This window comes from Panthera uncia, chromosome B4 (genome assembly GCF_023721935.1).
Source record: "Panthera uncia isolate 11264 chromosome B4, Puncia_PCG_1.0, whole genome shotgun sequence".
Classification (NCBI taxonomy): Eukaryota; Metazoa; Chordata; class Mammalia; order Carnivora; family Felidae; genus Panthera; species Panthera uncia.
Window position 1 is genome coordinate 131,593,073 of NC_064809.1, and position 24,937 is coordinate 131,618,009.

The 24,937-nt window shown below is 53.9% G+C and overlaps 2 protein-coding genes and 1 non-coding gene across 4 annotated transcripts; 2 read left to right on the forward strand and 1 right to left on the reverse strand.

Annotated features, from left to right (window-relative positions):
• Positions 1-1,498: 1,498 nt before the first annotated feature.
• Positions 1,499-12,409, reverse strand: CENPM (centromere protein M). 2 transcript variants are annotated; one of them, XM_049626445.1, is made up of 6 exons: positions 12,184-12,409; positions 11,557-11,636; positions 10,177-10,269; positions 7,965-8,044; positions 6,677-6,768; positions 1,499-2,334 (listed from the first exon to the last, which is right to left on the reverse strand). In XM_049626445.1, the coding sequence occupies exons 1-6, from the start codon at positions 12,337-12,339 to the stop codon at positions 2,194-2,196; spliced, it is 642 nt and encodes a 213-aa protein (XP_049482402.1). In that variant the 5' UTR covers positions 12,340-12,409; the 3' UTR covers positions 1,499-2,193. The 2 variants fall into 2 exon arrangements, with proteins under 2 accessions (XP_049482402.1, XP_049482403.1); XM_049626446.1 differs by lacking the exon at positions 12,184-12,409 and adding an exon at positions 11,770-11,942.
• Positions 12,410-18,751: 6,342 nt separating this feature from the next.
• Positions 18,752-23,146, forward strand: SMIM45 (small integral membrane protein 45). The gene is made up of 2 exons (XM_049626447.1): positions 18,752-19,443; positions 21,927-23,146. The coding sequence occupies exon 2, from the start codon at positions 21,941-21,943 to the stop codon at positions 22,145-22,147; it is 207 nt and encodes a 68-aa protein (XP_049482404.1). The 5' UTR covers positions 18,752-19,443; positions 21,927-21,940; the 3' UTR covers positions 22,148-23,146.
• Positions 23,147-24,378: 1,232 nt separating this feature from the next.
• On the forward strand, positions 24,379-24,483 carry LOC125920483 (U6 spliceosomal RNA). The gene has a single exon (XR_007457075.1). It is a non-coding gene; the product is annotated as a U6 spliceosomal RNA (small nuclear RNA).
• The last annotated feature ends 454 nt before the right edge of the window (positions 24,484-24,937 follow it).

A 24,937-nucleotide genomic window follows, 5' to 3' on the forward strand; every position in this document is an offset into this window, starting at 1 on the left:
GAGAGAGAGAGAGAGAGAGAGAGAGAGAGAGAGAGAGAGAGAGAGGACGTGCCCCATGCTGGCTGGGGGGAGGCTAAGGGTTATGGGAGGACTTCCCCTTGTCTCTGATAAGGGACATGCTCAGCAGAGGCAGGCAGGCTGTATCCACACTGCCTTCCTCCCCTGCTTGGATGCCATGCTCCATTAGCTCCCAAAGACCTGCCCGCCCTCCACCTGCTCCCCACGCTGCCCTGCAAAACCCCACCCTTTATGGCCCAGGCTACCAAGAAGGCTGGCTTTCCCTGGACCTCTGCCGATCCTGCCCATCTCCTCTGAGATCAGCAACCACTTTTACCTCTCACCTTGGCCTCTTCCTTCAACCCTGGATGCGTCCACCTCAGCACAGAAGCTGGCCTGCCTTCCCCGACGCTGAGGAGCCCCTCGAGTGGGCCGCGGGCGTGTTGTGAGCCCCGTGCTTGAAGCCGTGACTGTCCTGGCACGGGCAGCACGCCTGCCCTGCTCCCCGCCCCCTCCTCCAGCAGGTCTGCCCCTGTGCTAATGGCCACCTTGGCACCTCGCAGTCCTGTCCTGAGGTGCGGACCCCGCCCCAAGCGAGTGGCTCCCTAAGAGCCTGCCCTTCCCGATAGCTGCTGTCTCGGGCATGAGGCCTGTGCGTCCACTTCTGTGTTGCCAGTCCGGGCCTGCCCAGAAGTGCCCAAACCTTTGTTCAACCATTAGGCACGTAAGAAAACAACTGGAAGGAAAAAGAAGGTGGGGCCGGAGGTCGGCTGCCCGAATGGCTGTGTGACAAGGACACGCCTCTGGTGACAGCAGTGCTTTGTCAGCTGAAGTAGGGAAACATGGTCCACCTCACAGATCTGCTGGGGGTCACAGGAGCAGCGGCGCGAGGAGACTGGAGCGTGTGGTGCCCTGCTGTGTTGGGGACACTGGGGACCCTGACCCGAATCTGCGCAGCTGACGTTCTCAGGGGGGCCCACGGGGTGGCCTCAAATCGGCCCGGTGTTTGGCCGCCAAACCCTACTGAGCACTAGGGGTGCGGTGCTGGGTCAAGCTCTGGCAGAAGCCCATGGAAAGAAGGGCAGGCCCTGTCCTCAAGACGCCCGCCATGAGTTTCAAGTCGGCCCAATCTCGCAAAGAGCACGGGCTGGGGCTGGGGCTGTGGCAGTGCCGGCCCTGCCCGGGGTGCCAGGCTGGGGCACGAGGAGGCCCCAGCACAGACAAGCAGGGTAGGGGTGGGGGGAGCCGGCATGGTCCAAGGGAGCCCAGACCTGGCTCTCCTCCTGAGGTCTCGTCCACCAACCCCTGTTTGCCCCCAAACTCCTGTGTGCCCAGCTGGCCACCGAGGAGTAGCAGGAGCCCTGACCTGGCTGACAGCATTTCTGGATTCCGACCTTGGCACTTTGGCAAATTCTAACTAGACCCAAAGGAGAAGAGGAGCCACGGTCAAGGCACAACCTCTCACTGCCGAGCGGGGAGCCAGCCCATAATTCTCCACAACTTAGGAGTTCACAAACGGTTTAATTCCTGGCTTTGCACCAGCTTTTGAACCCAGTTCTGTGTGATTTCAAACAACGGTTACTGTTCCCTGAGCACTTGGCTGGCAGCTTGATACAACGGATTATGAAATACCTAGAGCACACAACAAGTGGAGGGAGAAATACAACCACAGCCTTGTCCCCTCGGTCACTTCACTCAGTCCTCACAACGCAACAAGGTCAGCAGGACGACCTCCACTCCGCACCCGGGGAAACTGAGGCTCCAAACGGCAACACCAGGTTCCTGAAGAACGGCAAGGTCAGGATGTGGGTCTGATTGGGTCACAGAGTGCAATGCCCCCTCTGCCCGGCCCTCCTCACTGTTCCGAGTCCGTGTCCTCATCTGCAAAATCAAGGTGATGGAGGAGGCCAGCGGTTTTCTGAATCGTTTTGAGCCGTGGACGCTTTGTTCAAATGGAGCCTGAAGTGGCAATGTATCCGGGCAGGTGGGTGAAGACACGGGCTCTGCGGGAGGGAAGGAGCTGCAGGCCCGCCAGCTGGGCTCCCCGCTGGAGCGCGGACGAGTTGGGACGAGTTGGGTCGTGCGGGCATCTGACCGCTGAGCCAGGGCCCGCCAAGCCGTGACCCGGTCTTCAGCGACAGCGGAAGTCTACCAGTCACCAGGCGGGGGGAGCGGCGGCTCGGGGGCCAGCAGCCCTTACAGGTCCTCTGGGGCCAGGGTCTCAGAGCTCCTCAGCAGGGACAGCAGGTTCAGGGCTGAGACACCGGGCACGTGGCCAGCGCAGATCTGCAGCATGCGTACCAGGCGCTGTGCCATGGTGGCCCGAAAGCCTTCTATCTGCAGGGGGAGAAGAGAGGATGGGGGAGGCGGGTCGGGGGCAACCGGTCCTGCCGCATGGCCTGCCAGAAGGGGCTGGAAGCCGAGATGTGGGGCTTAGCAGGCAAGGTTGGCGAAGTTGGGTAAACCGTCTAGTGGCCGCAGAACAGGGATCTGGATCCGGGCTAGTTCCAGACAGTGCCCGGGAGGCAGAGGCCCCAAAGGCTCCTTACCTGGGAGCTGAGGGATGGAAAAGGGGAGCCGACAGGCAGTGGCCCTCAGGGGGACAGGGAGGTGCCATCAACAAAGAGTCCCTGCTTTTGAAGGCAGGGGCCCAGAGGCGCTGTGGGGTGGGGTCACGTAGGGCGGGTGACTGTTCCAGGGCCTGGCACCAGGGAATCAGTGCCTGGTGAAGGAAGAACGATGCTGAGCCGCCCTCCCCCGCCAAACGGGGCTGGCTCCGCAGGACCAGCTCGTCCTCCCTCTGCTCCTGCTTTGACCGGGGAAGGGGACATGAGCGTCCAACCAGTCGCCCAAACTAGGGACTGGGCACCCTCGGCCCTCCTGCTCTTGCTTCCGCCTTTGTCACTTGCGACTCCTCTTTCCAAATCCAGAGGCAGCTGTCCTTCTCCCTGAGTGCCCTCTCAGCAGACCCTGCCACAGCCACGCCCCGTCCCTGGGATGCTTTTCTACCTGCCCCCGGGACCCCACACTCCCCTGGCCTCTCCTCTGGCCTCACAGGCTGCCCCCTCCTCTGTGCCACATCTGAGGGATCCATTTAAACCCACATCACGTAAGTGGAAAATAAAAATAAGTAAAACCCATGTCAGGCCACACCCCTCCCTGCCCCCACACCCCTCCCTGTGGCTCCAGTTTTACTCAGAGTGAAAGCCACTGCCTTTACTAAGACCCATGAGGCCCCCCGGCTCTGGCCCCACTGTCACTCTGACGCATCTCCAGGGAGTCCTCCCTGGGGGACCCTGGACCCACCAGGCAAGTCTCCACACTCCTCTGGCCCCACGTGCTCCTCCACCAGGAGTCTCCCCGGCTTGCCTCCCTACCGCCTTCACAGATCTCTTTAACAGTCACCCCCAGCCACTGACACTAAACCTTACTGCTTTACCACCTCTTGACCGTCACGTCCTCATTTTCTAACGCGTTTTACTTTTTTTTTTTTGGTCCTTTTTTTAAAGTTTATTTATTTGAGAGAGACAGAGACAGCATGACTGGGGGAGGAGAAGCGAGAGAGGGAGAGAGAAAATCCCAAACAGTCTCCGTGCTCAGTGCAGAGTCCGATGTGGGGCTCAAACTCACGAACCGTGAGATCATGACCTGAGCCGAAACCAAGAGTCGGATGCTTAAATGACTGAGCCACCCAGGTGCCCCACGCATTTTACTTCTTTACATGTTTCCTCTGCTACGACAGAGCTGAGATTTTTTTTTTCCCCCTTTTTTACTGTTTTGCTCTATGCATCCCTCGGGCCCAGAACAGTGCTTGGCACACTGTAAGTACCTAAAAATATCTGTTGACTAAATCCTTACTCTGACTTCCGTGGCCTTGGTCTCAGAAAGAGGCCTCCCAGCTGCTGCTGCCGCTCTCACTCAGGCTCCCCGGCTGGCCTCCTGCAGCAGCCTCGACCCCAAGCCTCAGCTCCGGCCAAGCCTCCTCCAATCCGCACACGACACTCCAGAGGTGCGGCCCCCAAACCCAAGCCTGACTACATCAGATGGCTCCTGTCACCTACAGGAAGGAACGGCTTCTTCCCATGCCAGGCCACCAGGTCTCTGCACTTCCTTCACGCCTACACCATGACTGCTGGGTCTAGCCGCCGGGGGTAGAAGTCTCTGCCTCACCGGGTTCTGGGAGGGCAGGCTCCATGCCTGACTCATTCGTGTGCTCAGGTTGCAGCGCGGGGCCCCACTGGCAGAGCTAGGAGAGCAGAGCTAGGAGATGAATTCACTGGGCCAATCCCACAGCTCCGTGAATGTGTTTCTTCACGTGTAAAAGGGGGCTGATAATTCCTACCGTGCCAAGACCTTAAAACATGGCGAAGCTCGAACTCAGATATGTGGAGGACTGTGCCCCAAAAAGGACAACACAGGGGGTGCCTGGGTGGCTCAGTCAGTTAAGCATCGGATTTGGGCTCAGGTCATGATCTCACGGTTCATGAGTTCGAACCTCTCCCACTCCCCGCGGGTGAGCTCGAGCCCTACTTCGGGTGAGCCCCGTTTCTCTCTCTCTGCCCCTCGTGGGATTCTCTCTCTCTCCCTCCCTCTCTCTCTACCCCTCGCTCACTTGTACCCACCCCTTCTCTCTCTCAAAAAAATTAACTAGGGGCGCCTGGGTGGCGCAGTCGGTTAAGCGTCCGACTTCAGCCAGGTCACGATCTCGCGGTCTGTGAGTTCGAGCCCCGCGTCAGGCTCTGGGCTGATGGCTCGGAGCCTGGAGCCTGTTTCCGATTCTGTGTCTCCCTCTCTCTCTGCCCCTCCCCCGTTCATGCTCTGTCTCTCTCTGTCCCAAAAATAAAAAACGTTGAAAAAAAAAAAATTAAAAAAAAAAAACAAAAAAATTAACTAAATACAAATAAATAAATAAAAAGGACAGCACAGGTACGAGGAGTGAGGGCTGTCCAACCACCGGGTGCTTCATGTGAGGGAATGCCAGGTTCGCGTTGCCAGCAGGCCAGCTGCTCCGGCTGGAACTAGACGGGCGGACGCAGGCCTTTTCCTTGAGAGCGGTCAGGCTCCTCATACCTGGTACGGCCTGCCACCTACTGACCACAAAGAGAACTACACCACACGGCGCCAGGCTGGGGGGCCTCTCAGCCAGAACCGCCTAAGGTTTAAGGTACCTGAGCTGTGGGGCAAAGATGATGATTCCCCTTTAGAGATAGGAAGACGCAGGCTGCGTGGGGGAAGTGACTGTTCAAAGCCACAGTTAGCAGCCTAAGAAGGAAAAGAGACAGCAGCGTGCAAATCCTGTTGGCTCTACCGCTTAACTTACTAGCTGTATGACTGAGCGAGTTGCCTCTCCTCTCGAAGTCTTGGGTTTCTGGGGTACGTTGTGGGGAAAGTCTGGAAGGGCGGGCACTTCGCGTGTGCCCTAGGCCTCAGCGTCCTGTGAGGTCAGAGTGCTGACTAAAATAGTCATCAAGCATGAAAAACGAATTTGTGACCAAGGGGTATGTGCATCTTCATGGATGCATTGAACAAGGAGATCTGCCCCATCCTCTTATGAGATGGAAGTATCTGCCCTTTCTGCTGGTAACAGCCCCAGGCAAATACTGCTAAGACTGACATCTCTTGCCTGTATTCGTACCGCCAAATTTCACTTAGAGTTTAATGGGAAAAAAAGTATTTTTTTTTTCTCTCATCCAAGTTCACCGATCCCCTGAATTCTACCCTCAGGCCAGAGGGGTCCACAGACCCATGAATAAGAATCCCTGGTCTGGGTGGTGGTAAGGGACAGTGTGCTGACTCAGTTCTCTCTGCATTATATCACTTTACCTTTGGGGATAGGTGCAAGACCAAGAACACAGCAGAAATGAACTTCAAAACCAATAAACACACTCTAAAACCAAGCAGGCCTGCGATGTGGGTGGGGTGGCCCAGGTCCCAGGAGCCCTCAGCAAGCCTCCCAGAGGGGGACAGCTGCTGAGTACTTTTAGCAAAACGTCAGGATTCATGTTCCAGAAAGCGAGGCTGGAGAGCGAAGTATATCAGCAAAATAGAAATCTGCTCTGAGACGCTTATAATTAGACTCACCCTATGAGAAACACCAACAGAAGTGAGTTGGGACAGAACGGACACCCTATGGGTCCCTCCAACCCTCTACTCACCCACCCACCCGTCTTCCCTGCTGCCTGCTGGATGCCCTGCCCCAGGCTGGGACTAGACAAGGTTTGGGGTCCAGGGGAGTAAGGGGAACAGGGGCATTCTGACTGTGGACGGGCATGAGGGGGCACTGGTTAACGAAACAGACAAGACGCCTGGCCTCACAGCCCTTGCAGCCCAGCGGGAGAGTGAGATATTAACAAGGACCCACATGACACACATAAAACTTAGTTTTGAGAGAAAACGAAGCAAAAGAAGAGAAGGCAACAAGTGACTGCACTCGGCATGAAAGAGGCACTCAGGCTGAATGCATACTGTCGCCCTACTTTACATCTGTGCGCCCCAACGCTTAGGGTGACAGACCTACCCAAGGTCCAGCCAGTGAGCAGAGAAGCCAAGATCCAAATTAGGATCTTGTGTCTCCACATCAGGACCTCCTCACTCGGGCACTTGACTCTCCAAGAGCATTCTTGACACACCTACTGGGCTGACTGCCCTTTCCCTGAACCCCCTCGATTACTGTCCTTACCTCCAGGTCACAGAAGAACAGAGGACTTCGGTAGGTGTGGGCCAGCTTCACGACCGTGTTTCGGTGGACACTGCAGTGACTCTCTCGCCCAGCTGCAAAGAAGCCGTGAGTGCTACAGGCTGTCACCTCTACCTTCGTGGCAGTCATCCAGGAAGCACTGGGCGAAGTCATTCACTACCTCTCTCTGGGCCTCAGCTGCTTACTAGTCAGTGAGGGGACAGTCCTGTTCAACCTTCTTTTCGGGGCAGCCAAGATCATTAAATTAGAAAATAAACCTGAAAGGGCTTGGAGAGAGTGCTCTGTAAAAACGTGAGTTTCCTCATCTAGAAGAGGAGGATGGTAAGAGCCCCCACTCCACTGAGTTACTATAGAGATTCGGTGAATTAATATATAGAAATGACCCGGCATTCATTTATCCATCAATGCTCATTGAGCATTATCTGTGCCAGGCCCTCCCCCCAAGGACTCTGCAGGTCAGCTGGGTGGAGGAGGGCAGCTCAGACACGCCATCGGTGTAGGTGGAAGGGTGGGGAGTCTATACGACAGAAGCATGCGTGGGATGGACACCTCGGGGCCCAGACTGCAGGGCTGGTCAGGGAGGTGTCTCCGAGGGGACAGGAAATAGGGGTTAGCTATACAAAGAAGAAAAAAGCATCCAGGAGAAGCTCTATGATAGAATCACGAAGGGCATGGGCTCTGGAAGAGGACCATCTAGGGATGAATATTGGTTCTACCACTTTTTAGTTGTGGGCCTTGGACAAGCTGGTTCACCTCAAGGCTCCAGTTTCCTCAGCTCTAAAACCAAGCTAACAATATGTACCTCAGAGCGTTGTTTGTAGTGGAGATTAAGTGATCCAGAAACGAAGCACTTTTAGAACAGTGTCTGGTGCGCAGTGAGCGCTCAATAAAGGTCAGTTATTGCTATTTCCGCCGTTAGTGTTACAAAGTCTCTCAGGAACGGTAGGCCTTGCTCAGAGAAGGAGAAGCTGAACCAAAGAAGGGGACAGGAACAGGAGACGAGACTAGACAGGAAGGTGGAAGGCCAAACTTGTGCCTTTACAGGACCGACCGTGGCTTTTCCTCTGAAAGCCACAGGGAACCACCAGGCAACTCTTAGCAATTATCTCAGCAGAACGATCTGCTCACATTCACTTTCCGAGACACCGCCAACAGGTCAGATTCCAAAGCTCACGTTCTTTGGTCCCTTGGGTGGCCTCAGTAAGAAGTCCCCCACCGCAGTGCCGGCCACACAGCGCCCGTGGTGGGGGGTGGGGGAGGATGCACTTACCGCCGGTGGCAAGGAAGGCTGCCTTCCCCAGGAAGAAGGTGGCGTCCACATGGCGCAGGGATTCCTCCACGTTCCGGAGGCTGGCGCGAGAAAACGAACCACAGGCCAAACCTTACCACAGAGAAGGTGGAGGGCTGCGTTCCTCAACCCAGAGAGGCCAAAGAAGGAGACGAGGGTAAGAGGAAACACCCCTAGAGGAATACTTCATCTTTCGTTTTGCTGGAGTATTTTTAATTACAAAATGACTCAAGCCTGTACAACAATCCGATAGTGAATATGGAGGTGTTCTGTAAAAAGGAAGTCTCCTCTCCGGCACCACCCTTCTGTCTCAACATCCCCGAGGTAACCGCTGCTGACAGTTTGGGGTGGAATTCCTCTTGCATATGAATTTTTCCTTTATATATATTCTCACACATGCAGACAAATGTTTCTGTGGGACCGATGCTAGATGTAGAATGGCTGCGTCACAGCTCTGTGTCTTTTTAAAATGTACCTAGGTGGGCGCCAGGTGCCTCAGTCAGTCGAGTGTCCGACTCTTGGTTTCAGCTCAGGTCATGATCTCGCGGTTTATGGGTTCGAGCTTCACATTGGACTCTGTGCTGACAGTGTGGAGCCTGCTTGGGATTCTCTCTCTCTCCCTCCCCTGCTCGTGCTCTCTCTCAAAATAAATAAACTTAATAAATAGGTAGGCAAATAAATATATAAATAAATGTACCTAGGTATTGCCATATTGCTCTCTAATAAGGTTAGATACTTACAGTTCCATCAAGTATGTGAAAACACTCTTTTCCTCCAGGAAAAGGGCCCTTTAACCTTCTGGGCCAAGGGTTTCATTCACTGGTGTCCAAGGAATGATAAAGAAATCTGTCATCTCCTGGTCAAAAAGCCATCTTAGTCAGGTGACCCAGGCCAAGGTTTCAGCCTGAACAAGCAAGGCCTAAGGCAAACAGTAAAGGATGGCTCTCGGCCCCTAAGTCTGACTATAGAGCAGGATCTCCCCAAACACCCAGTCAGTTTTGGTGAAGCGATGGGTCCCACCCAAAGAACAGATCTGCTGAGTCAGGACCCCTGGCAATCATGGCAGATCTGGGTCCTTTCTCTGCCCCACCGTGGGCCCAAGTCACTGCTCGTCTGTTCCAGCTGGCCAGGCAGCGGGTCTGGACTTGATCCTGCTGCTGGCTGTAGCTGGTATTGACCTGTCCCTGGTTCCAGGTGTTTCCACTACAGCCTTCACTTAACACACACCACACGACTAGGCGTGTGCCTTGGTTTCTGTGCTGGATGCTGCGTCCTGCCTCCCCTCAGTCAGCCATCACCCCCAGAGGGAGAGCGCGAACCTTCTCCTGCACTCCCCAGGTTGGCTGCAGTCTTGTCCCCAGGTTGCCAGCACCACGGGGAGGGCCAGGCTGGGCCCCAAGCATCACCACCCGCTCATGTCTCCCTGGCTGCTACGTTGGGCCCCTGACCCTGGACCAGCCTTACAGTCCTGTGCACACATTATGCTCCTCTTACCTTTTACATTAACCCTTCACCTGGAACCTTCTGCTCACTCCCAGTTTTACCTCGGTACCTCAACCTGGTCATCTCCAGCAGAAAGTCTACCCTGCCCTATGTCCTGAGAGTCACAGGCCTTGTTGGGGCTCTCATAGCCCAATGCATCCTTCTTTTATAGTACCTATGCTAGCTACTACAGCTCTGTGTTCAAGAGTCCAGCTTCCTCCCCCAGGGGGCTGGGAACACCTTGGGGACAGGGGTCTGTTTCATTCCTGTCTGTGCCTGCCATCAGGGATACAGAGAAGGCTACAGAAAACATTAGCTCAATGACTGATGGCACTGTTGGGGTTTACCAGTCTTTTTTTTTTTTTAATGTTTATTTTTTTAAATTTATTTTTGAGAGAGACAGAGAGGGAGGGAGAGAGAATCTTAAGTAGGCTCCATGACGTCAGCACAGAGGCTGATGCAGGGCTTGAACTCACAAACCATGAGATCATGATCTGAGCTGAAACCAAGAGTCAGATGCTTAACCGATTGAGCCACCCAGGTGCTCCTATCAGTGTCTTTAAAATATCATACACTTGCCACTGGCTCCCCATCCTCATGCTCTGGGGTAACCCCAGGCAGCCTCTCCCTGTGTCTTCTGCTTCCTGGCATAGGTGAGGTCACCATCCCAGGTCTACCAGAGTCCTGAAGGTACCCATTCTCTGGATCTCACCTGTATTTGCTATGAAGGTTGACCACAAACACGATCAAGTCAATTCGGGGCCGATCCACACTGGAGGGCAGAGGGAGGGACCTTGCCAGGTGGCTGAAAAACAAGAAATTGCAAGACTAGGGGCACCTGGGTGGCTCAGTCAGTTAAGCGTCCGACTTGGTCTCAGGTCATGATCTCACGGTCTATGACTTTGAGCCCCGTGTCGGGCTCTGTGCTGACAGCTCAGAGCCCGGAGCCTGCCTCAGGTTCTGTGTCTCCCTCTCTCTCTGATCCTCCCCCACTCGTGCTTTCTCTCTGTCTCTCAAAAATAAACAAATGTTTACAAAAAATTGCAAGACTAAAGATATATGTACCCACATCACAGTGACCATTCACATACTGACCTTCCTAGGGTAAGACGGTGTCAAGGGCTCCTCCCCTATGCCCCTGATGCTTTTGTGGGCAAGACTCTTCAGGCAAGCATAGGGGCAGGGCAGAGCCGGTCCTTTCTAGATAACTTCTGTCTGACTCCTTCTGCCTCAAAGTTGGGAACTGCCTTGGCAAGAGGGATTTGGGGCTATAGATAGCATGGGGCAAGCCAGCTACACTGTGTGCTGGGAGGGAGATGAGACCCAGAAGAGGGGCGTTAGATTGTGAAGACTAGGGGTTAAGACTGAAGCCCCTTGGAGGGCAATGGAAGTCGGCTCAAATCTCAGGTCTGCCAATTACCAGCTATGTGACCTTGGGTAAGTCACCTTCATCACTCTCGCCTGAACTTGTTCCCTCATTGGAGATTCTTTAAAGTGCTGTAACGGGGTTTATTCTCCTAGTAAGGGGTGTTTCAAGTTCCCACGGAGGAGCACCCTTTAGAGTGGGGTCATGCTCCTTCCATACGGACCCTTGGAGCTTATCTATGAAGGGCAATGACACCCACACGCATTCAGTCCCTTGCTTCCCACCAGCAGCTATTTCTACTCTCCATCAGTTAGAAAAAGAAAAACAAAACCTAATTGCTTAGTCATCTTTTCTCCAAATTAGGGGGGTAACTGAACACTACTCTGTGCCAAGTCCTGCTCAAAGCACTGGGGATTCACTAGTGAACAAAAATCAAAGCCCCTGACCTCAAGGAGCTGACCTTGGGGTCCACGGGGGTGGCAGGCTGGAAACAAATAAACAGGCGAACAAGGAAATTTCTTATGATGACAAGTGCTAGAGGAACACAGAACACATGTGTGAGAGAGTGATGGAGGGTATCTTAGCTGGAGGCAGATCACGCCTTGAGGGGCTGGCCCCACCTGCGCCCGCCTCTCTGGCAGCTCCTCTGCCCGCCTACAAGAGCAGGCTGCAGTTCAGCCACGGCAGAGCGATGGGACCCACCCCCCCCCAGCCTCAGCTACTTACACCCTCAGCTCCGAGGCGCAGTCCTCCTTGAGCATCGAATCGGCCAGCTGCTGCAAAAGAGCATCTTCCGTGCCCACCAGCTGTCCAGGGAGAGAAGGCGGCCTACTGATGTCTGGGCACAGCAGTCCCGCTGGAGGGCCTGGGGATCAGGCCACAGACCCAAGACCGCTCGACTCCCAGGATTTCCGCTCCCACGCGCAGGACCCCGTTTACCGAGAGAGGGTTCCGCTAGGCCCCAGTTGAGGGCCCAGAATGCACCCGCTCCAGTACTGTCTGCACAGCACTTCTTAACTGCCCCAGACTCTGCCTCGGACGGCCTGACCCAAGACACGCTGGGAAAACCATTACCTGTCCGGCGCCGAACACAGCTTCCCGGGTCCCAGCCCGCCCAGCCGCCCCACCAATCAGAAACCGGAAAAGAGCCCTCCGCGCACCTATTGGTGGGGGCGTCCTTCAGACTCAGAGGGCGGCTACCCCGATTGGTTCAGAATGCGGCCCTCCCGCCCACCACACCCCAGCCCGAAAAGCGCGCATCAGAACCTCAGAGAGCCCAGAGGACCAGACAGACGGTGGAGGCCCCGCCAAAGAGGAAAGGCGGTGAGGGGAAGCGGAGCAGCTGACGCCTACCAAGATGGTGGCCGTGTTCAGGCCAGGCTGCTTGTCCAGCGGCCGCAACACCGACATCCCAGTCGGCGGGTGAAACGCAGCTCTGGAAGTGCGCGCGGATCTTTCAAAATGCCGGAGTCCCGCCCTTAAGTGCAAGACAGAGGGTCGCGTGACCATAGTTGGGCGGGGCTTCGCGTGGTAGGGCGTAACTCTCTTAAAGGAATCCACACCCCCTTTTTTGATGGGGGCGTTCCAGCTCCGACCCCCAGGCTCTTAAAGTGCTGTCAATGGGACAGGCCTTGCCTCAGAGAAAGAAGGTGTTCAGCGATTCATTTGTTCATTTTTGTTCACTACGGCTCATTCATCATGCTCTTTTTTTTTTTTTTTCATGGTTCTTTATTTTGAGAGGGGGCGCATGATGGGGGAGGGCCAGAGAGAGAGAGAGAGAGAGAGAGAGAAATCCAAGCAGGCTCTGACTCGGGGCTCAATCTCATGTCCCATGAGATCATGACCCGAGCTGAAATCAAGAGTCCGAGGCTTAATGGACTGAGCCACCCAGGCACCCCATTTCATCATACTCTTGATTCCTTCCCAACCTGCCCCTCTCATTTCTTCTTCCCCATCTCATTTGACTTCATCCATGCAGCTGCTCAGAACAAAACCTTGAGGTCATTCTTGGCTCCTCTTCCTCATCCCCCACATCCAACCCATAAGCCAGCTTGCGAGTTCTAGTCTTAAAATGCATCCAGAAGCTGACCACTTCTCACCGCCTCCACTACCACCAGTAGGACAAGCCACTGTCATCTCTCACCTGGACTATTGTAACAACCTTCTCACTGGCTCCCTGCTTCCACTCTGGTCCCCAGGGCTACCGGTTCTTCTCCACACAGCAATCTGAGTCATCCCTACAAAATAGAACCTGATCAAAACCCACCAATAGTTCCCGTCTCATTCAGCGTACATTGCGAATGGCTTACATGGACTGTGAAGCTCTATGTGTTCTGGTCCCTGACAATCTCCCTGACCCATCTTCTGCTCTTCTCCCTCTTACACTCCTCTAGCCACATGGGCCACTAGGCTGTTCTTCAAATTATTCCAAGTATCCTCCCACCTCCTGCCTTGTCCCCGCGGCTCCCTGTGGCTGAAAAGTTCTTCTCCCCCATAGTCGCTTGGCTCGTCTCCTCACTGCCTCCATGTTTCTGCTCCAAGGCTACTTTAGCAGAGAGGCCATTCTTAACAACCCTATGTAAAATAGCAAGTCTCAGTGGGGTGCCTGGGTGGTCGGTTAAGCATCCGACTTTGGCTCAGGTCATAATCTCATGGTTTGTGAGTTCGAGCCCCACGTCAGGCTCTTTGCTGACAGCTTGGAGCCTGGAGCCTGCTTTGGATTCTGTGTCTCCTTCTCTCTCTGCCCCTCCCCTGCTCTTGCTCTGCCTTTCTCTCTCTCTCAAAAATAAATAAATGTTTATTTAAAAAAAATTTTTTAACATTTATTTATTTTTGAGACAGAGAGAAAGACAGAGCATGAGCAGGGGAGGGTCAGAGAGAGAGGGGGACACAGAATCCGAAGCAGGCTCCAGGCTCTGAGCTGTCAGCCCAGAGCCCAATGCGGGGCTCGAACTCACGGACCACGAGATCATGACCTGAGCCGAAGTTGAACGCCCAACCGACTGAGCCACCCAGGTGCCCCAGAAATAAATAAATATTAAAAAAAAAAAAATAGCAAGTCTTGGGGAGCCTGGTTGGCTCAGTTGGTAGAGCATGCCCCTGTTGATCTTGGGGTTGTGAGTTCAGGGGTGTACATAAAAAAATAATAATTACAAAAAAACCCCATTATCTTTATTTCATTTTTATTTGAGAGAGAGGGAGCGAGAGAGAGGGAGCGAGAGAGAGAGAGAGAGAGAGAAAGTGTGTTCGAGCAGGGGAGAGGGACAGAGAAAAAGAGAGAGAATCCTAAGCAGGCTCCATGCGCAACACAGAGCCCAATGTGGGGCTCGATCCCACAACCCTGGGATCATGACCTGAGCTGAAATCAACAGTCAGACGCTCAACCGACTGAGCCACCCAGGCACCCTGAAAAAAAAAAAAAACCATTATCTTTTTTTTAAAAATTTTTTTTTCAACGTTTTTTATTTATTTTTGGGACAGAGAGAGACAGAGCATGAACGGGGGAGGGGCAGAGAGAGAGGGAGACACAGAATCGGAAACAGGCTCCAGGCTCCGAGCCATCAGCCCAGAGCCTGACGCGGGGCTCGAACTCACGGACCGCGAGATCGTGACCTGGCTGAAGTCGGACGCTTAACCGACTGCGCCACCCAGGCGCCCCAAAACCATTATCTTTAAAAAAATAGCAAGTCTCCCCCATATTCCCTCTCTTCCTTTTTTCTGCTCTATTTTCTCAATAGCACTAATCTCCACTTCACATACAGTTAAGAACTGTACAGCCTGTGTGATTTTACAATATTTACAAACTAATAAACTGTCACCGTTTATTATTGTTTAGTAATAGTCCATTACTGTTTCATGGATGCTGGCAGAAGACATGAAACTCCTGGGTAAGATTTGTCTCTTATGTTTCCCATTACTCATGGTAAAACCAGTAGCTAGGGCTTTATGTTTGTGTGCGCCAGTGCCCCATGTCCCCCGAGCCCTGCAAAGGACCCATCATGGAGGCCCATACACTTGGTGGATGGCAGCCCAGAGGAGGAACACGGGGATTAGAGATTCACTGCTTTTATAGTGAGTGGTAGGCAGGCCTGTTCTTTGTCGGGGATTGGGGGAGATGTCACCTCATTCTCCAAGGTTGCTGCAAACACAACCCTGAGACAATCCCGGGCAAAGAGCTTTCAGGGCCTTGCCATACCCAGCAAGAACCCGCAGGGATGCTCCAGGGCCCATGGCAGATTGCTTCTCCCAACAGCTATATAATTACTTGCTCACTGTCTGTCTCTCCAGCTAGAGCATAAGACACATGAGAGCAGAGACTTTGTCATTTTGCATGTCCAGCCCTTTAAAAAGTGCCTGGTACATGGTAGTCGCTCAGTAATTATTTGTTGAATGAATGGATTGATTTACATCCATTGAGCCTTTTATCATTTCCTAGGGCAGACCCAATGCGCCACCCTGAGAATACAGATGAATCAGACATTATCAACTCTGGGGTGGGGGAGTCAGACCCTGATCACACAGTGTGCTCACTGCTGTGATACCTAGAACAACAGAGGCATATTCCCATCTAACCTAAATCCTCACTGCGGACTAAACTATATTTTGCTTAGAAAGAGCTGGAAATAAATGACTTCATGGAGTCCCTGGCCCAGCACAGATGGGCTTTGATTCCCCCGGCAGAGGGTGTGGAAGAGACTCGCCAAAAGTCTGAGAGTAATGAGTGCTCTGAACATAAAGTAAGGTGGGCTGGAGGACAGGGCAGACAAGAAGAAGCTATGTGAGGCGAACGTGATAACCACTATACTACGGAAACACGACAAGAAGAAGCTATGTTAGGTCAGGGGAGGCCTCTGGAAGAAGGTGATGTGTTTTCTTTGTCGTTTTATTAAATTTGTTTTAAAATTTATTTATTTATGTTGAGAGAGAGAGAGAGGACAGGCAGAGGAGGGACGGAGAAAGAGGGAGAGAGAGGATCCTAAGCAGGCTCCGTGCCACCAGCGCAGAGCCCAATGTGGGGCTTTAAGGCACGAACCGTGAGATCATGACCTGAACCGAAACCAAGAGTTGAATGCTTAACCGACTGAGCCACTCGGGGGGCCCCAAGAAGGTGGTGTTTGAGGGACCCCTGGGTGGCTCAGTCGGTTAAGCGTCCAACTCTTGATTTCGGCTCAGGTCATGATCTCACAGTTTGTGAGTTCGAGCCCCACATCATCGGGCTCTGCACCGACAGTGTGGAGCCTGCTTGGGATTCTCTCTCCTTCTCTCTCTGCCCCTCCCCTGCTCTCTCTCTCTCTCTCTCTCTCTCTGAAAAAATAAATTAATTAAAAAAAAGAGAGAAGGTGACATTTAAGCAGATGCCTGAATTTAGTGAGAGAGGAGCCAGTTCAGTACGTTGAAGAAGAGGCTCTGGGCAGAAAGAGAAGCAGGTGCTGAGAGCCTGGGGGGTGGGGGGCGGGGAGCACCCTTGTCACTTCTGAGGAGCAGCAACGAGGCCAGTGGCTGAAGTGGATGGAATGAGGAGAAACTGGGGAGAATGAGGTCTCAGAGGTGACTGAGGTCCTTAGAGTATCACAGAGATTCTGGCCCCGGTCAGCACTTTCTAGGAGGGGCTGAGCTGAGACCCATTCAATCAACACGTGCTGTGTGCCTGCCTCAGGCCAATGCTGGTGCTGGGCACTAGCGACCCAGGCACCAGAGGTGTCACCCCTGCTTCCGTGGTAGAAGGACAGATAGCAACAAGCAAAGCAGCACGGTTGGTGAGGGCCGCCCCAGGGAGCGGAGGAGCCCAGAGGCGTGAAGGGTCCCTGGGGAGCCAAGGCTACACTTGGCTGGGGGAGGTGATTATTGGCTGTGGTGCTAAGATGAGTTGGTGCTTGTCACACGGGCAGTGCCATACACAATAGTCGTGAGTAGAATCGCACCGTGATGAAGGGTGGGGATTGGCAGGAAGGGCAGACCCAGGCCTGGATGGAAACTCTTGTATCAAGAACACCCAGGGGTGCGTGGGTGGCTCAGTCAGTTGAGCATCTGAATCTTGATTTTGGCTCAGGTCACGATCCCAGTGCTCAGTGTGGAGCCTGCTTGGGATCCCCCCCACCCCACCCCCAGAACACCCAGAGCTGGCAGGGCCGTCAGACGCTCTCTGGGATACTGTCTCTGAAATCAGCTTCTGTGGAACTCTGCGGAGATACCTCAGGGATGCTGGAGGGGACAAGGAGAAGCTGAGTGGGTAGAATCCAGAAAGCCCACCCTGTCATTTCACAGAAGCAGCTCAGGCTTTGTCTCTATTACATATTGAGCTTCCCCTAGTTCTGAAAAAATATTTTTAATGCTCGTTCATTTTTGAGAGAGAGAGAGCGCATGCACTCTCAAGTGGGACAGGGACAGAGAGAGGGGGACAGGGGATCCAAAGCAGCCTGATGCTGGGCTTGAACCCACGAACCATGAGATCATGACCTGAGCCAAAGTGGGACGCTTAACCAACTGAGCCACCCAGGCACCCCAAGCTTCCCATAGATTTTTGTGTAAATAAAGAATCCTGTGGCTGGTTTCTCTGTGCCCCTTTGTCTTCCCTCGCCCAACTCCGATCTGTTCTCCTACTCCAAACTGTTGAAAAGCGCTTTGGAGGCTTTGCTCACAATAGTCCCATACTGGAAACAACCCAAATGTCCTTCAGTGGTCAACAGATCAACAAGTTGTGGTATACTGATAAATGGAACAGCATCGGTGAGCAGCAAAAGCGTTGTGCTGAGGGACAGGCCCAGACACAAAAGAGTGCGTATTGTATTTGAGTCCATTTACATGGACCCACCATGGTGGGTACTCAGATTTAGCGCCTGGCACATAATACGTGCTACCTCGTCGTTTGTTCTTGCTCTCTGAGCCTCAGTTTCCCTGACTGTAAAATGGGGACAAGAAATAGGATCCATTTCTTAAGGTCGCTGCGAATGTTTGACAAGATAACGCCTAAAGAGCGTTTAGCACCAGGCTGCATCGGAACCAGCACTCATGTAACATTACATATTGAGGAGCCCTGAACTGGGCTCTGGGGTGAACGAGGAGCCCGCTTGGGACTCTCCCTCTCTCTCTGCCCCTTCCCTGCTCACATTGTGCACGTATGCACGCATGCACTCTCTCTCTCAAAATTAATACATAAACTTAAGAAATTAAAAAAAAAAGAGTTGTATTTTACTCCATGTAATTTGTCTTAATACAAATCCCTCTGTGAACTCAAACTCATTCCCTTTGCCTTATATATGCTGGAGAGGACCTACGACCCTTGCAGGGGTCCAGATGGGCCCAGAGCTGGCAGGGTGTCTGTGGGGTGGGGGACCCAGGGTCCTGAAGGCATCTCCCCCACAGCCTTCCCCACCTGCCTGTCCTCAGGTTTCTGGGAACGGACTCTCTGGGGAGGGGGTTCCTTGAAGCCTCTGGCCTCTGGGGCCACTCTGTCCTCCTGAGACAATAACCACTGCTGTTTATGGGATGCATACTGGGCGCCTGACACTTTGCTGACACTCTGTCCATAGCACAGGAGGGAGGGCCCAGGCTTGGGGGATGGACCCCTTACCCCACCCCCACTCCCCAGCTTTGTCACTGAGAAGCTGAATGACCTAGATGAAGGAGACGGTAAGCAGCATCACATCTCTGAGCTGAGGCTGCCTCGTCCCCACATGGGCTCTCAGCACCACTGAGAGCAGAATGAAGTAATGCGTGGGGGTCCTCAGTGCCTGGGAGTCACAGCCATCTGAGGCTCTATCCCAGCCCAGGGTATCTGGGGGGCTGGGTGAGGCAGAACCTGTGTGGGGGCCTGAAGGCCAGGCTAGGCTCTGACTGTGGCATTGTGACTTTCTTGCCGTGTGACCGTGGAAGATGGATAAATGAATTAATATGAATAAAGCACCGAAGCAGTGTCCACATTGGACCAATGTGTCCGGAGTCCCTGTCTCAGAATTGATTCTCTCCTCTATGACATATGGCCCTTGTTGGCTCTACTCGTCATTACTTCTGTGTCCCCACCCGCTTGCCAGGGACCCTCGTCTCTCCCTACCCACAAACGGCAAGCCTCCAAACCCTTCCATTTATCTCAGCTAGGGTTCCCTCCTCTCCAGGCTCAGCAACCACGGGACTCAGCAGCCTTCCGGGTGGTTCCCATTCCTCCCCGAATTCTCCCAACCCTGCCCTGTCATTTCTGTACCACGTGCACAGTGCGAGGGATCCAGAAGAGAAGGCTGGTTGCCAGGGCAACGGAGGATAAAGCCCTCGCTCTGCCAGGCTGCTGATTGGCTGAGACACGTCCCGCCTCCTGCCATCCTGAGGGTCGGGGGCAGAGGGAAGTGTCTCCTGGTGGGCAGGGAGACCTACCAATGTGCCTTGCCAGCCCAGGACTGCCCCCTCCCAGCCCCGTCAGAGTCCTGGGCCTGAGAAGCATTGTCTCCCACGGGAGGCAGTGGCCTCGCCCTTTCTCTGCCTCCAGCACCCAGGGCCGCTGCAGATGGCAGTGTCTCTGGGGACAGCAGCTACGACTGAGTCCACAGGCCGACATTGAGCTGCTCAGGCCGAGGCGGTGCGCTCAGCACAGAGCCCCTGGAACAGGCATCTGCAGGTCGTGAGGTGGGTCTGCGGACAAGCAGGGGGTGGGGGGAAAGGGGCACCGAGTAGTGCCAATGCCTTGGGGGGGGCAGAAAGAGGGGCTCTACGACCCTCACCCTGTCCTGGATGGGACTTTGGCTAGAGTGGGGGCTGGAAAATTCCTTATAGATCATCTGGAAACCCCCCCTCCCATCTTGTCACTGTGCATGGGAAACCCTGAAGCCCAGAGAGGGTGAGGAGTAGCCCAAGGTCACACAGAAAGCCAGTGAGTGATTTGTCTCAACTAGCAGAAGGTCTAGGGGTCCTCAGTCTGCCCCAGAATGGTTTTTATCGCAGGGCTAGAGAGGTTGGGGGGCCCTAAGCTGGGCTCCACAGATTCACACCATTGCAGCCAAAATTGCTACAACTCTGCCCAAGTTCCTCATTCTCATGTTTAAGCTGCAAGGGGACTGGGGTCCTGCCTGCAGCCAAGGGTGGGACACGAATCTTTTGGCCTCAGTCAGGTTAGTTTGGAGCAGCCTTCCTGCTTGGGAGCCCCCTTTCCCAACTTCCCCTCCACAGGCAACGCCAAGCGATTCTGAACTCTTTGGCTTTCCAGAAAGGCAGATGGTTAGGAGGGCATGACTAGGGCACCTTGAGACATTGTGCTTCGGAATAGCCAACGGGGACCCGGGGGGCCAGGGGCGGGCCCCAGGATGGCTACCCCTGGGAAGCAGCATCTTTCCCCCCCGCCCCCACCCCGGGGTCACAGCCCGCCTTGAAGACCCACCTGGAAGTAATGGGACAAGAGGAGCTGGAGTTTGGAGACAGAGGTCTGAGGAGCTAGGGCTTGTCTTTAGACTGTCCTGGAGGTCGCTCGATCTGTCCCCTCTCTTCCCTCCCTCAGAAGCCACAGGGGACCTCTGCTCATTTCATTCTGCTCAGGGGTCTTTCCCCCCCCCCACAGGACTCAAACCTCAGGCCATCTCAGGGGGTTTAGGGTCCAGCTCTTAGCTCCCTTCCAATTGGGCAACCCAGGGCAAGTTAGTGAACCCATGTGGGCCTCAGTTTCTTCATCTGTAAAATGTAGCCATTAACACCTACCCCACAGGCCCCGTATAAGGTTTGTGAACACATTCTAAGAATGTTCTCCCTGCCTGGGCAGGCAGAGGTGGGGCTTCTCACCCTACTCCTTTTATATACCTTAGGAAGGGTTTGAGGGTAAGTTAATGGGTCCTGCTTTATCCCATTTCTGGAAGAGATGGTCTGTGATCTGGCTTTTGAAGTACGAATAGAAGTTTGTCACCTGAACACAGAACAAAGGAGATTCCGGGGAAAATGAAAGCATATGAAAGATAGAGACTGTATGATACGCAGGTGCGCATGGGTGGCTGGCAGGCAGTTCGAGATGATGCCAGGTAGGCCAGGAGATGAGGTTGGGGAGGCTGGCAGAGCACAGATGTGGGTATCTCTGGGTCATTCTAAGGGGTCTGTGTGTATGTAACATTTATGAGGCACCTTGCACCTGCTGCCCTTCATGTTCCTGCTTTCCTGCCACTGGTTCACTGGAAATAATAGGTAATGTTACATGAGTGCTGGTTCCAATGCAGCCTGGTGCTAAAAGCTCTTTAGGCGTTATCTTGTCGAACATTCGCAGCGACCCTAAGAAATGGATCCTATTTCTTATCCCCATTTTACAGTTAGGGAAACTGAGGCTCAGAGAGCAAGAACAAACAACGAGGTAGCACGTATTATGTGCCAGGCGCTAAATCTGAGTATTTTACATAAATTAACCCACTGAACTGTCACAACAGCCATACGGTCTAGGTGGGTGCTATTTTCATTCCCACTTTCCAGATGTGGAAACCCAAGGCCCAAGGATTTGGGGCCGGTGCTTGCTGTCCACAGTCTTATAATTATGATTTTGGGCATGGGCCTGAATTCGACAGCCTGCGCAGACCCTGTTGATATCAACGAGATCCCCTGGGGATTGGGTGTTTGTTCACCAAACCACACCCTGCCAGGATGTGCGGGTGGCTGGGGACCCACTCATCTGTGAGGGCTTGGCAAGCAGCAGCCTCTGAGACCGCACAGTCAGGGCCGGGAGGGGTGGCAAGGAGGAGGCATAGCCCATGTCGTCCTTTACTGAGTGCTCTGTTAGTGTCCCCTTCCACAGGGGACAATGATGCTGAGGCCCAGAGAGGTTAGGCAACTTGCCTGAGGGCACATATGCCTGAGAGGGGATTGAACCAGGCCTGGCCTTCAGTCATATATAAGCTTCTGAAAGGGTGGGTAGGAGCCAGCTGGTCCCCCCACCCCACCCTGTGATGGGTGCAGCTCTGTTCTTGGCGGGGGCAGGGGGCAGGCTGCTGAGCCACAGCCCTCCACTCTCCTGGGCCTCAGCCGTCCCATCTGTAAGGTGATGCTCACACCTCCTGGCTGTGCGAAGCCTGCGCGCCTCCCTCCGGGCTGGCAGGTGGGCCAAGGGGCGCCTCCGCCACCACTCACCGCCCGTGTCTCGGCAGCTGAGGCCGCCGCGATGCCGCACTTCCTGGACTGGTTCGTGCCCGTGTACCTGGTCATCTCCGTGCTCATCCTGGTGGGCTTCGGCGCCTGCATCTACTACTTCGAGCCTGGCCTGCAGGAGGCGCACAAGTGGCGCATGCAGCGCCCCCTGGTGGACCGTGACCTCCGCAAGACCCTGATGGTCCGCGACAACTTGGCCTTCGGAGGCCCAGAGGTCTGAGCTGACCGGCGCCGGGCACCGGGCGCCCTCCCCCGCCTCGCCCAGCCTGGAGACCCTGAGGCAGAGAGAGGACAACGTCTGCTCCTCCGGGCCACCCCTCTGGAGCTGGGCCCTCCCAGCAGAAGCTTCTGGGTGCCCCGGGTGGACACTGGCTGCACCTGGTGAGATAGGGGCACCTGGGTATCTTGAGGTGTCACTGCTGCTGGCCCGGGGCTTGCTTTCCACCTCAAGCCAGTTCTCTCCACACCTGCCCTCCCCAGCTCTGGGTTTATCCCCCGCTGGCCTCCAGTGCCTTTGTGCTGCCCAGCACTCTCGCCCCTCACCTGGAGTCAGGCGCCGCTGCCCCTGCCTGTCCTAAGTGTCTAGATTCCCACTTCCCCACTGAACCCCCGGTGACACTCAACGGCCCGCTCCACCCGAGGAGGCAACCTCCCTGCAGCCTCACATGGCAGGCTTCAAAGCTGACCCAAGGGAAAGGCCCTATTTGGAGGGGTGTCTGCTCCTTCCAGTTCAGCCCCACCCCTCTGGACTCAGACTTGGCAACGGTGAGCGTGTGTGACGGGGTATGCGGAGGCGTGAGACCACAGAGGACGGAGGGGTGTGTGTGTGTGAAAGAGAGAGAGACAGAGAGATGAGAGAGAGAGTCTGGGAGGGGGGAGTGGGGAGGGGGACAGGCAGGTATGTATGTGTAAGAGGGAGAGCGGGGGCCCCAAGCAGGGCGGGAGGTGGCGGGGACAGGGCGAGCCTGTGGTAGGCTGCCCACAGCGGTTCTCACCTCCCTCCCTGTGCCAGGTTTCCCTACTCTCTCCTTCCCCAAGGCCCCTGCCCTGTACTGCAGCCCCCAGCACCATCCCCCTGCCCAGCCAACCCCACCAGGGAGCCCTCCTCCTTTGTGGAACACTGTTGCCTCATTTGGGATGTCGAGTAGCAGACTGTCTCACTCTCCTCCTCTGGGGCTTCCCTCTTAGTTTCTTGCAATAATAAAGACTTCATGACTATTTCTGCAGGACTGTCTCCTTTCCTGAAGGTAGGGTCATGTCTGTCATCTCACTGGATCTTCATAAAAGAAAAAAAACCATAATATTGCCATAAAACCCTTTGTAGGGATGGGGACACTTATTTCAGAGAGGGTAGGTAAAGTAATTTCTCAGCAGCAGCACTATTGACATTTTAGCCCAGATCATTCTTTTTTTTTCATTAAAAATTTTTTTATTTTTATTTATTTTCAGTGAGAGAGAGAGACAGAGTGTGAGTGGGGGAGGGGCAGAGAGAGAGAGAGACACAGAATCCGAAGCAGGCTCCACGCTCTGAGCTGTCAGAGCAGAGCCCAACTCGAGGCTCTAACCCAAGAACCCTGAGATCATGACCTGAGCCGAAGTCAGATGCTTAACTGACTGAGGCACCCAAGTGCCCCTAGCCCAGATCATTCTTTGTGGTGGGAGACTGCCCTGTGTGTTGTGGGATAATGAGCATCTCTGGTTTCCACCCCCTAGAAACCAGTAGCTCTCACCCCCTCCCCCTACTTGGGACAACCAAACCAGTAGCTGGAGTACACGAAGCAGAGTACCAGTTAGGATATGAATTCAGGCACAGAGACGCGAAAACAACGGGGCCTTAAACCAAATAGAATGTTCTTTCTCACAGCACCTTTCATGGGAAGTTTTCTGGAGCTGGTCTGATGGCTGGTTCCACACATGTCCAGGGATCTGTGCCTCTCTGTGGCTATTCCCCGTGCCTGGCATGATGCCTTGGTTGGCAAAATCCAGAGGGCTCGCTTGCACCCCCAGCAGCAAGGTGGAGGGAAGTGTGGCCCCTTCCTTCCTTGGAGGACACTCCATGATGGCCATCCCCCTCCCATCCCCTTACATCCTACTGCTCAATACTTAGTCATATGGCTACTTCTAGCTGGAAGGGAGGCTGGGAAGTATATTCTTTAGCCGGGGGGCTGTATGTTCATTTATTTTTTTTATTTTTTATTTTTTTAAAAATTTTTTCAACGTTTTTTATTTATTTTTGGGACAGAGAGAGACAGAGCATGAACGGGGGAGGGGCAGAGAGAGAGGGAGACACAGAATCGGAAACAGGCTCCAGGCTCCGAGCCATCAGCCCAGAGCCTGACGCGGGGCTCGAACTCACGGACCGCGAGATCGTGACCTGGCTGAAGTCGGATGCTTAACCGACTGCGCCACCCAGGCGCCCCTGTATGTTCATTTAAAAGGTCCACCTCCAGTGCTTGCTTTGGCAGTGCATATACTAAAATTAGAACGATACAGAGAGTATTAGCATGGCCCCTGTGCAAGGATGACACACAAATTCATAAAGTGTTCCTTATTTTTGGCACATGCACTTCAATGTTTAGAGCAGCATGATCAACAATGGCCAAAGTATGGAAAGAGCCCAAATGTCCATCGATGGATGATTGGATGAAGAGGATGTGGTACATAGATACAATGGAGTATTACTGGGCAATCAAAAAGAATGAAATCTTTCCATTTGCAACTATGTGGATGGAACTGGAGGGTATTATGCTAAGCGAAATTAGTCAGTCAGAGAAAGACAAAGATCATATGACTTCACTCATATGAGGACTTTAAGATACAAAACAGATGAACATAAGGGAAGGGAAGCAAAAATAATATAAAAACTGGGAGGGGGACAAAACATCAGAGACTCTTTTTTTTAAATTTTTTTTTTTAACGTTTATTTATTTTTGAGACAGAGAGAGACAGAGCATGAACGGGGCAGGGGCAGAGAGAGAGGGAGACACAATCGGAAGCAGGCTGCAGGCTC

Excerpts from the sequence above, each read along its gene's own strand:
- CENPM (XM_049626445.1), bottom strand. The coding sequence starts at position 12,339 with ATGGTCACGCGACCCTCTGTCTTGCACTTAAGGGCGGGACTCCGGCAT. Across the intron at positions 8,045-10,176 it reads AACCTTCATAGCAAATACAG|CCTCCGGAACGTGGAGGAAT; the intron begins GTGAGATCCAGA and ends TTCTCGCGCCAG. Across the intron at positions 2,335-6,676 it reads TGTTCTTCTGTGACCTGGAG|ATAGAAGGCTTTCGGGCCAC; the intron begins GTAAGGACAGTA and ends CTCCCCCTGCAG.
- SMIM45 (XM_049626447.1), top strand. The coding sequence starts at position 21,941 with ATGCCGCACTTCCTGGACTGGTTCGTGCCCGTGTACCTGGTCATCTCC.